The sequence below is a fragment of the Rhagoletis pomonella genome, unplaced genomic scaffold (assembly GCF_013731165.1).
Source record: "Rhagoletis pomonella isolate Grant_MI unplaced genomic scaffold, Rhpom_1.0 Rhpom_scaffold_00008, whole genome shotgun sequence".
NCBI lineage: Eukaryota > Metazoa > Arthropoda > Insecta > Diptera > Tephritidae > Rhagoletis > Rhagoletis pomonella.
This window is the reverse complement of record NW_023458562.1, coordinates 22,823,834-22,836,406: the sequence shown is the minus strand read 5'-3', so window position 1 is coordinate 22,836,406 and position 12,573 is coordinate 22,823,834. Positions and strand designations below refer to the sequence as shown.

The window sequence follows — 12,573 nt, the reverse complement described above, 5'->3', positions numbered from 1 at the left end:
TTCATCTTCATCTTCATCTTCATCTTCATCTTCATCTTCATCTTCATATTCATATTCATATTCATCTTCATCTTCATCTTCATATTTATCTTTATCTTTATCTTTATCTTTATCTTCATCTTCATCTCGATCTTCATCTCCATCTTCATCTTCATGTTGTTGTTGTTGTAGCGGCTACGACAATAGCCCAACTTCGCTCTGGCTACTGTAGCAGGCTAAATTCATACCTGTGTAGGTTAAATGCGGATGTGCCGAACGAATGTCCGGCATGCGGAGAGACCCCTCACGACTCGAAACATCTCTTCGCATGCCCGGAAAACCCCACAACCCTAACGGCGTCGTCCCTATGGACTGACCCCATAGAGGCTACACGCTTCTTGGGGCTGCCGTTAGTGGAACTCGACGACAACGACTGAGATATCAGCCGATCTGGGCGGGGTTGTTGTAGCCGCTACAACAACAACAATCTTCATCTTCATCTTCATCATCTCTTCATCTTCATCTTCAACTTCATCATCTCTTCATCTTCATCTTCATCTTTATTCAAAGCCATTTCCTTTGAAACCCATATTGGGATACTTTATTTATTCTAATAAATAATTTGAATTTGATTTTCTTATATATGGCAACCCTTTAAAAAACTAAAATCATATTACACATCTACAGGTCAAGCCCTTTTCATTTGACACTTCATCTTTTAAAATCGAATGAACGATACAGATTTTATGACTTGTGTTAAATATTTAACGCAACCATCTCCGAACTCGTGTAAGAAATTTCACTTCAAAAATGACTTGCCATTCGGATATTCGGATGCGGCGTAAAACTGTGTGCAACATCAATATGCACAAAACAAATTGGAAGTGAAGCTCGGCCAAACACTTAACGATTACATATTTTTATCATTTTCATAGAGTATTGTATCATTTAAAGTTATGGGAAGTCCGGCATTGCTCCTATATTAATTTATAGATATATAGTATAAGTATTTCATTTTAATATGGGTATTCATCTAAAAACGTTAATACCGCGTAAACCTGTTAAATAAGCCGGGTATCTATACAAATTTAAGTAAGCTTACGAGGTTTACGTGGTTACGAAGCATTTTCGAGTTTAGATGAATACCTATAATATAAAATTTTATACGATTTTATTATTTACTTACCTCGTATTTCCAAAAAGATGCTTGCTTAAGAAATATTTTCAATGTTTTTTCCGCGCCGAACGCACTAAACCTCAGCGGTAATTCGTTTAAATTAGGACTGGTATTGAAAATTTAATTGTTTATATTATTACTATCTTATTTATTATCCACAAAAGTACCGCCATCATCAATGCAAAATGCCTTATTTAAATTTTTTTCGAGAATGCGATTTGTTTTTATTTTGCAGTTTACCAAAAGTCAACCGTCACACCGTCTTCAAAAGAGGCGCAACTCAAAATTTAGCATTTTCAAATTATGAGCTAAAAATGTACACAGAGCTTTTATTAACGTTCCAGCAAAGAGCAAATTTGTGTTATAATTTGTTACAAAAAACCTAAGGTAAAGTCTCCCTTGCTCATGTGATCCCAGTGGGAAAATGTAATGTATAGTAATCGAAAAGATAATCAGTAAAACAACCCTTTTCACATTCGAAAATGCATTTTTTTCCCCAGGGCGATGCACAGTAGGGGCAAAAAAGGTTGCTGTGGACAAATTAATTTTCAGAACCCAAGTATGAACCGATTTCAAGTTAATTTTTTTATAATAAAAGATGATTAAATTCCGCGTCGATCTATCCGTGGCGATTTTTTAAAAAAGCCTTGTATTTTTATTTATTTGAAAGAAAAAAAATTTTCGTTTGAATGCATCCACTTTTTTGGAAAATTCTTGAAATTAGTTTCAAATGTCTTCTTTAAAAAAATATTCATAAACATTTTTCCATACGATAGATTTTATTAAAAAAATTATTTGTTATTTATACTAATTTATATTTTGAAAGCCGTTTTTCCGTTTTTTTCGTGATGTATCGAAATTGCTTTTGATCTATTATCAACCTTGGATAGTCTGGAGTCGATGCCCAAAATTCCAAAAATATCGGTACAGCTGTTCCCGAGTTTTTCGATTAGAAAAATGGCTTTCAAAATATATATCAGTATAGATGGCAAATTAAAAATATTTTTTTAATAAATGTTTCCCATAGAAAAATGTTTATGAATAGTTTTTCAAATAATTGCAGGCATTTGAAATTAATTTCAAGCATTTTCCAAAAAATTTGAAGCATTTAAACGTAATATTTTTTTTTTTCATTTTTGAACATAGATAAATAAAAAACCAGGGCTTTTTTAAAAAAATCGCCATGGATAGATCGACGCGAAATTTAATTATCTCTTATTTAAAAAAAAAAGAAGAAACTTGCAATCGGTTCATATTTGGGCTCTCAAAATTGATTGGTCCATAGCAACCTTTTTTGCCTCACGGCATTAAATTTTGCATTACCTACTATCGAGAAATGAATGTGTTTTAATATGAAATTTTTGGCACTTTTTGAATACATTAGAATGCTCATTACATATTTAGTTAGCAGTAATATAATCGAGAACTCATAAGAAATAAGTTATATTATTTATCACGCATGTAATGCACTACTACTTTTCCGACTGGGTGTATATCTAAAAAAAATACTATATTTATAGGCGTTTCTGTAAGAATTTCCTATGTAAATTTAAAAAGTTATTTACTTCTTCAGCAAAAATTTCCAATTTGTTAAACAGAGTATTTCGCATTGATGGAGACGATATTGCACATGTGCTTCAAAACGTTTTAATTAAAAATGTATACTTTTTGACATTATGCACTTAAAATGTTTTGCCAACCTTGTATACCAGGGGTGGGCAAGGCCGAGGCCTAAAATAGCCACATGTAAATTCTAAATGTTACAAAGAGCCACAAAAAAAACAACAAAAACAAAAATCTTCTGTTTAAATAAAATTATTATTAGAAATGAAAAACTTTAATTTTGTTATTATTCTAATGTACGATAGATATAATAGATTGGCGCTTACACATATGTTAGTGTTTGCCCGGGCTTCTCCTCCGACTTGTGGCGTGCGCCTTGATGTTGTCACACAAAGCGGAGGGACCTACAGTTTTATGCCGACTGCGAACGGCGATTGTATTTTTTTATGAGAAGCTGTTTTTCATGGCAGAAATACACTCGGAGGTTTGCCATTGCCTGCCAAGGGACGACCGCTGTTAAGAAAAAACCTTTTTCTATATTTTTGCAATGTTGCTTTGACCAGGGCTTGAACCCAGGCGCTGATGAACGAAAGCGCGCACTGCTTACCACTACACCACAGCGGCCGACGTAAGATAGATATTAAGGGAAATTCAAAAGATCCCTTTGGCCAAATTTTCAAAATCTGGTTTTATGTCAGTAAAAGCCGTTCATAACAGTTCTGTTAAATGTTGGTTGCTCAATAGGTACATAGTACGTTCCTTTAAAATATCCAGTAAAAAAAATTTCCAACAGCTAAATTCCGGCGAAAAAACTTTATTCTCAGAAGTGCGTTTTTCAACCTCTAAACCACCATATTGAACTACTCTGCATTGCGATTCGGAACCGGAATCGAACCTGGGTCCTACCAAATTGTAGTACGCAGCTATGACACTCGGGTACCAGGACCCCAACTCACTTGCTTTGTTTGCATAGTCTAGAAAGAGTCATTGAAAATGCCCCGAACCGCATTAATTTTGGGGTCTAACTGAAGGACTTAATTCGGATCAACTGCATATGAAAAATTAACAAAAAATACAAAATTTATCAATCTATGAGAAACTCTGTGCCCGCTGATGGTGGCAGCGAATAAAAATACTAGTTAGAGAAGGCATTTCCAAATGGCGTAAATTATGTAGCACAGAATAGAAATTAATACATAGTGTGCTTTATTGGATTCGGTCAAAAAATTAAATACACACAGCTTCATGTGTACATAAATAAGTTTTGTCTTGTCAAATTTTTAAGATTTCTAAAGAACGAAGAGCATCGGAAAATAATGTAATTTTTTGAAACCTACTTTTTGATGCAGAAATGCTTAGATGCTCTAAGAACATGTCGATGGCTGAGTGGAAGATAGCCCTATCTCAGCAGCCAGTTCTAAATCGCCCTATCTAGAAAATTTTTTCAGAATTTGGTTGAAGAACGCCCTATTTCAGAATTTTACTGAAAAACACCCTATCTCCCAATTTGATTGAAGAACGCCCTATCTCAGAATTAGGTTCAATTAGGTATCTCAAACGAAAATACAGAATTTGGTTGAAGAACGCCCTATCTCAGAATTCGGTTCAAAAACGCCCTATCTCACTTCAAAACGTATTGAAAATGTGCTGATATAGGGCACTTTTGAATCGGCAGCTGGGATAGGGCGTTTTTGAAACGAATTCTGAAATAGGGCGTTCTTCAACCAAATTCTCAAAAAGGGCGTTCCTGAAAAGTTCTTTGAGATAGGGCGTTTTCGAACTGGCTGCTGAGATAGGTCGATCTTCCACTCAACGGTCGATATATGCTTGCGTCACTCGCGGGCACTGCCGGGCGCTGTGATGGCTATAGCTGAGTTTGCAGAGGTGCTTGCTGTTATTGGTTTCAAATTAAATTGAATTTAATGGACTTCAAACTCAAAAAGATTCTAAAAATCCGAGTAAAAAGTTGAAAATTTAGCTGAAACTTTGCAGATTTTTTATAATTTTTGCACAATGTTTGAAATGTGGTGTTTGTTATATAATGAGCTAGACTTTTATGGAAAAATAATAAACATTAAATAAACAAAAGAAGAACTTAATCAGCTGATCACAATTGTATGTACATACATGTGTACATCTATATGTAGGTGTATGTATGTATGTAAGTGTATGTATGTATGTATGTACATTAGGGCAAGTTAATTTGTATGGATGAAAAAAAAATTTAAAAATCGTAAAAAAAGCAAAAACGTTATCTACATTAAATTCTAAGAAAATTCTCTGAAGAAACCATGGGTCTAAAATCAAACCCTAATCCGCGCCTCTCGACTTGAAAATTTTTTTCCTCTTTCGCTAAAATTATTTTCTTTTTTTGAAATATATTATGTTTTATTATATTATATTATAGTTTATGCAATACAGGTATTGTTTTGAGACTAATCAAAATATTCAATTATCAAAAAAGCAAAAAAAAATATATATATACTTTTTTAATGAAAAAAAAATTTTGAGTGTAGAAAACATGTAAAGTGCAAAACAACTACCTTACTAAACAATTTTGTTCAGAAAATTCGATTTCTTTTTGGAAAAACTATTTTTTCTAACATTTATATTTTTGGCAAAGGCGGCCATATAAATTTTCAAGTCGAGAGGCGCGGATTAGGATTTTATTTTAGATACATGGTTTCTTCGGAGAATTTTCTTAGAATTCTATGTAGTTTACGTTTTTGCTATACGATTTAAAAAAAACCCGCCCTAATGTACATACATATACATATGTGAATGCTTCATTGTATGTATGAACTCAAATATGTGGCTCTAAGTTCCAATTTCAAATCTAAAGTATAAACATAGCTGGAATGTATGTTAATTATGAGTTCGCATTTAAAAGTAAGGTGGCATTGGTAGTTTTTTAAATGCATTCGATAAAACAGGGAATTTTCGAAAGAAAAAATTCATCGATTTGTACTTAAATTGTGCTTTCGAAATTGGCTCCAAGATTTACTTCATATGACTTACTGATCCAAAATATTATTTGCAAGAAAACAATAACCCATTTCAAGCTCGTGGAATTTAAATATTTTTTCACAGTCGTATTCTTGATCCAAAAATGTTACCCCCATCATTATAGATCCACAAACTTGCGTAAGTAACTGAAAATAAAGTTAGCGTTTAAAATAATGATGCTAAAATTTCGTTTAGGTGAAAATGCGTCGTATGTACATAAATTAATGGTTTTTGTCGTATACATACTCGACCTACGACGGCACTACATATGCACTTACTTTTTCCCTTGCAATGCGGATATCTACTCCGCATGTTGAGTTGAAGCCTTTGCAATATTCTTCTTTTGTATTTATGCTAGTCGGGGTTACAAACAAATAGTTGTGGATATTTTTTATATAATTGATATTACGCTGATTCACATAGCTAATGACCTCCGTATTTGATCGATTTTTCGACAAGCAAAACGTTATAGACGGAAATGTGTTATTCCAATGCAGAAAAGAAGTTTCCACACTTATACTTATCGAGTCAGAAAAGTATCTTTTCAGCATTAAAAGAAAAATTGATGACATATTCCAGCAAGATATACTGATAACCACGGCCCAAAATAATCTGCAATATATAAATATACATATGTATGCATGTAAAATCATTAACGTACAAAACGCTTATGTACATATCGCACACATAGATTTAATGAGAGCAAACTCAAAAAAAAAAAAAAAATGTAGGGCGATTTTTTTGCATAAATCAATTAAAGGACTTGCCTTCAATTAGAGCAAATATTTTTTCTTCATGATGATATACACTAATTAAAAAACTACTGTTATATCTGTTTTTGTATTAATCGCGTTGAATTTGTACAATCCATAAGCAGTTATATTTCCGGATCTGTTTTTTTTTTTTTGAATTAGCCCAGGTACATATTGTATTTGTACTAGAATAAATGTTAGGCATCGATATTTGTTATATGTACCTCGGTGTCGTAAAACACTGACGAATATATTTTATAAAAGCCACAGCTTTTATTTTGAGTAAATGATCTATTCGCATTTTGCCTTAAATTCAATGCTTAAAATCCATGTTTATGTTTACGTGACGGCAACTATGATTATCTGACTGGCAACAGTTTAACTTTTATTAGTTATGTTTGCCCCACTTCCATACCGATCTCGGTTCTGCAGTAATTAATAGATGCAATGCACGCAAACATTCTGTATGATGGTATTTATATATTTATGTAATTATACATATATATTAATATATAAATATTTACATATGTACTTTAGGGATGTTAATTTTTCGCTTTTTACGATCCCGGAATTTTCGGGATGTCGTTACCACACCTGTCTTAGACAGTTAAAATGGGCCCAGTGCCCGAAAATATGCTCTCCAAAAGAGACTAGTAAAATTAAAACGTTGTTACTGAACGATTTACGCATTGTCATGGGTTGGAACTTGTTACCAGGAGGTTTCTGGGCTTGCTAATTAGGAATCTGAAGTCAGTTTTTCAGAATTCAAAATGGGGCGGGTCCAAAATGGCGAAAACCGGCACTCGAGAATTTTTGGGGTCGCCGATTACGAATCTGAAGTAAATTTTTTGAGATTCAAAATGGCGGATCCAATTGGCGATCAAATTAAAAAAAAAATTCTAAAATTAAAACGTTGATACTGAACATTTTAAACATTGTCAGGAGTTGAAACTTGTTTCCAGTGGGTTTCTGGGGTGGCTGATTACGAATCAGATGTCAAATTTTCAAAATTCAAAATTGCGGTTAAGAGTTTCGAACAAATCTAATAATCGTGTCTCTTTTTTATCACAAAAAACAATATTCTGAAGTAGCGTTTATGAATTTCCAAAAAGAGTGTTTTTTGAACCACTCTAATGTACATAAATATATAAAATTTCTGTTGCCGATTTTTTTCACAACATACATACATAAGAAATCAATTCGGATATCTGAAAAAATCGACCACACAGACCATAATTTTTTTAATACAGTATTTATTTACACAATATATAGAGCGTACAAACTAGGGCTTTGCGATTAATTGATTACTCAAAATTTTGGTTAATCATAATTCAAGTTACTCAATTAATTGATTAATTTTAATATTTAATTAAAAACAACATTTACATGTGCCATTTCGATTCAGTTTGTTTTGTATAGCAATCCAAAAAGATAGTAAAATACCTTTTTAGCCCACAGCATTTAAAATACCAAGCACATAATATAACATGATGTTTTCAAGAAAAGAACATTAATATTATACTTTGCTTTACTATTCCGCCAAATTAGTGCATTTAGTATATGTATTGGCGATGATACCCTTCATTGAAGCCGACTTTCCATCCATGCTCCACCGACTGGCACAATCCTCAACAGATTTTCTTAAGTGCGGGTACGTAACTCCCATTTGGCATCAATAAAGTGGGTAGTTATTGTCATATACGATACGACTGCTCTTGATGTCCATGCGTCTGTCGTTAAGGCGAACATGTCTGCGGTTTTTAAATATTTGCAAGAGTGGTGACTGCGACAGTATGCAGCTTTTCAATATGATTATGGAAGTTCCTTGATACTTAAGCCATTTAAAAATAGTTTTTCATTTTACAATTTTCTATGCTTTTTGAAGCATGTTTTTTTTTAATTTTTTTACAATTATTTAAAAGCAAATATGTATATATATGAACAAAATGGACAGTTTTTTGAATAATTATTTTTAAAATTATTCATATCCTGTGGTAAAAAAAAAAAATTTAGAGTAATCGAATAATTGAGTAATTGAGCAATTGATTATTCAACTTGCTCGAATAATCAAATAAACGCACAGCCCTAGTACATACATATATTTATATATGTACATACATATGTAACATACATATATTTATGTGTGTACATATATATGTAACTAAATTATTTTGCAAGTTTCATATTTGCCGGGACTCAGTTATTTCTTTGAAGTATGTGACTATTGGTAACTCAGCAACAAATCCACTACTGCGTGTTGGAAAGGAGAGTATTGAATTCGATGAATTATTCTTAGCTATAGAGTTTTTTCCACTACCCATATTCGATATTCGCATTATTGCGGATTCCGGTGTGCTACTGGCCACTGGGGTGGTTGACTGTGGTAAACTTCGCGTTGCAGCAATCTGCAGAGAGGTCGATCTCCTGTTGTGTCTGCTTACTTTTAACCTTAGTTTGCTTGATTTGGTACTTCTTTGAGGCTCAGTTGTCGAATTAAGTATCGTTGTTATTATGGTGCTTGTCGGGGTGTTGGCACCCTTCACTTTTTCGTTTGTCTTTTCATTTGAGGGGCTCCATCGGCTGCGACTTTTCGTGTGAAACTTTATTTTTCGCTTTTTGAGAGTGTTATTAACTCGTAATAATGATCCCAGTTCCGTAGTCCGCGACGACGATATTATTTGACCGGGCGAAGGAAATGTTGAAGTAGTGTATTTTCTTTTTTCTTTGGTTTTCGCTTCAGTGGTTCGAATGGGTATCGACATTGTAGAAGATTTAGAAATTCTATCCTTTTCTTTAATTTTTTCTTTAAAAACTAATCTTCTGTTGATTTGAGCAATTTTGCCTCTCCTATATGTTGGCCGGCTGCTGCTTGTATATGGTTCCTGTGTAAAGTTCCACGACACAGTCGTTGATATATTGTCTAATTGTGGCACTTTGATTAAAGGTGTCGAGACGGTGGTGAAAGCGATAGTTGTTACAATAGGTAATGACCTAATGACTGTCAAAGTTGTGGAGACTTCTGTAGAAATATTATCTTCGGTATTATCTTTATTTTCCGAAGCACATTTTGTTTTTGTGTCTAATAAGGAATTAGAACAAGTAATGTTTTCAAACTGGTCGAGGCTCCAATGCATTTGAGTTGCTTTTGTATCCGTTAAGGCAAATGGATTGAAATCTTGTGAGCTACTTAAATGGTATGTAAGCACTTCATTTGTTGGTTGAGATAATTTAGCTTTTTGTTGTAAATTTATTGGATTCGACGCCATCGTCCACTGCTCTGAGGCTATAGCATCAGATTTCGGTTTGTTATAATCATTGGAGAGAAAAGTCTCATAATTTTTAAAATTAGTAGTTTTCTTCTCTTTTTTGAAGTCTGAGCTGACAAGCGCTCTAGGTGTGATTGCATCGCCTATAGTGAAATATATGTGAGATGTATTTATTGATTTTAGATGTGAGCTGGTGGAAAACACGTCTTGGGTGTACGGATTTCTGGTGCTAGGTTCCATACGCAGCGTAGAAGAAATATATTTTGTATTATTAGAGCGCACTTTGGCGAGCGGCGTGGGAAGAGTAGGCACTTTATCGATACAAAAAGGCAATATGTGGGCATAATTAGCACCGACTTTATATGCATTAACACAGTAATTTGAAATAACTGAGCTCATGGATGAAATTGGATTAGTAAAATATGGCTCCCGACTGTGAAAATTTATATTCAGCTTCTCTGGGGTTAACATGTAATAATTTGTCTTTGGTGTGGTGACGGCATTAAAACTTTTATATGGGAAGGCATAGTTTGGCCATTTCACATTCTTCAGCATACTAGTAGATCCTGGTAGATATCCGAGAGCGAAGTATCTGTAAGGATTCCTATTTTGAAAAAAATTAATTAATTATTATGTTTTAATTATAAACTTAAGAATCCTACAATTATCATTTATATTACCGATCTAGCCGAATGGCAACCTCACGGTAGGACCTGGATTCTTCTAGTTCTTTCTAACAGCGGCCCCCCTTAGCGGGGATGCCAAACCTCCGGGTATATACAGACCCGCTTCATAAAGAAATTAACGGTACTCTTCAATTTTTATATGATAATTGAAGTCGGGTTTGTTTTCAATTCGTCGAAATATATGTTTTTTGTTATATATGTTACCGCATAACTTTGTACCACGTTAAACGATATCTATATTTTTTTTTTTTTTAAAGGAAAGTTGTTACCTCACAGGTGGTCTCATACTAATTTGCTTTAAATCCGATAATGTCGTCATGAAGAAATTAACGATAATCTTAAATTTGTATATGAGAATTGAAGTCGGTTTCGTTGTTTGCTTAAAAATTACTTGTTAATTCTATATGTTTCCACAAAAAATGGCTGAAAAGTATGTTTGTATTTCATTACTGGACTTTTTGGCTATGCATCACTTGAGCAAATTCAATGGAATCCATAATTTATGCAAAAAAATAGTATTTGCTCAACTTATCGGATATGGAAAACCTATAGTTTCTACCTTTTTCCGTTCTGGTTCATCGGCAAGATTCCTCGATATGGATATTTTTTTGGAGGTAATATTTGCACTCTCTTACGCCTCAACATGTATTTGGGATAGTAAACAGGTAAGAAGGGCATTTGAGATCTTTCGGCATTATGCCGATGGAAAGACAATCCGTTTGTGCTGCGGCCTGTAAGGCTGTTAAGTAGCGCCGTCGGTTTGGCATATTCATATAACCAGCTCTGCAAAAATATCGAAAAATTGAAATTGAATTGAAATGTGATAGTCCAAAAAAAAAAAAAAAAATGATGTATGTTAATTTGCATCGTGTAAAATTCATTGCTGCAGTAATTTCGTATTCTTGCAATCTAATTTTTTTTGGTGTCAGTAAAAACTTTTAAGTAAAATTAAAAACTCACGTGATTAATCTTGTCATGCACTCCTGGTCTTTGAAAACTCCAAGTGTTCTGTAATGAGGCTAATATAAGAAGATTATTTTTAAATTGTACACATATGTATTTTTGGACGATGTGTGAATATGCCAGATTGTTTTAGTTAGCGCATGATTGAAAAAAATTAAAAATTGGAATATCCAACTTGCGGCGTATGCAAATATTCTGTTCAATATCATGAACCGAGCATTTTTTTTTGATGAAGTAATATTTTAAACACAAAACATTTAAACAAAATGGGTATTACAGGCCTGTTCTATTCACAATTCAAAAAGTGCGTTAATTTCAATGACGGCAGTATTCTGGTCACACTGCCCATACCCGTGTTTCCTAGAAAATTTGCACAGTAGAAATAATATATACAATTCTTAAGTATATTATTTTAAATTATATACTTGCACCCAGGGCAAATAAAATTAGTTTTATATTTATCAAATTGCGATTCATCTTGGTATGGTGACCGTTTTGATTCGAAGATATTTTCAAACTAAGTATGCTTTCTCTAGTACAGCAGCATATCTAGAGCCGAGACCATCCAGCGTGACCGATTCACTTACATTTTTTATTGTACATACATATATGTATGTACATATATAGTAATTGGTGTAGTTTATGCCCAGACATACATATGTACATATGTACATGCATTCATATGAGGCATTGAAAAAGAAAAATAGTAATATGCGTTGCGTTCCAATTGAGTGAAAGTTGGCAACAGGTGAAATTTACCGTTAAATCGTAGGTGTGAATATAGAAGTAGAAAGAAGTTCGACGGTTATAAAAAATCGCATGCAGCATCCTTCGCCAATTTGACGTCTTGCGTCAATGTTCGCTTTATATTTTGCAATATTTTATTTTATATAGAGAAAAACATACATACATATATGTACATAATGTACGTACTATAGTGCTCTGGAATTTATGTACTTAGATGGTTGAACTTTCATGCACTCGAAAATATTCGGAAAACACCAAATGAAGCCAAGTCCCACTACACCTGATCATTCCAACGCTGAGCAAGCGTTCCCCTTCCAATAGCAGGTGGCACCACATTGGATACTCTCAGATAATGTTAAACGCCATTGACAGACCCAACGCTACTAGGACTGTTCTCTCACAGGGGCGGTTACGCTTAAGGCCCCCGATTTATA

The 12,573-nt window shown here is 33.6% G+C and overlaps 2 protein-coding genes across 2 annotated transcripts in view; one reads left to right on the top strand and one right to left on the bottom strand.

Annotated features, from left to right (window-relative positions):
• Positions 1-12,573, top strand: part of LOC118744441 (muscle LIM protein Mlp84B) — a 115,882-nt gene that overhangs the window by 28,640 nt on the left and 74,669 nt on the right. The window lies entirely within an intron of this gene.
• LOC118744440 lies at positions 8,475-11,808 on the bottom strand. The gene is made up of 2 exons (XM_036477463.1): positions 10,989-11,808; positions 8,475-10,347 (listed from the first exon to the last, which is right to left on the bottom strand). The coding sequence occupies exons 1-2, from the start codon at positions 11,294-11,296 to the stop codon at positions 8,658-8,660; spliced, it is 1,998 nt and encodes a 665-aa protein (XP_036333356.1). The 5' UTR covers positions 11,297-11,808; the 3' UTR covers positions 8,475-8,657.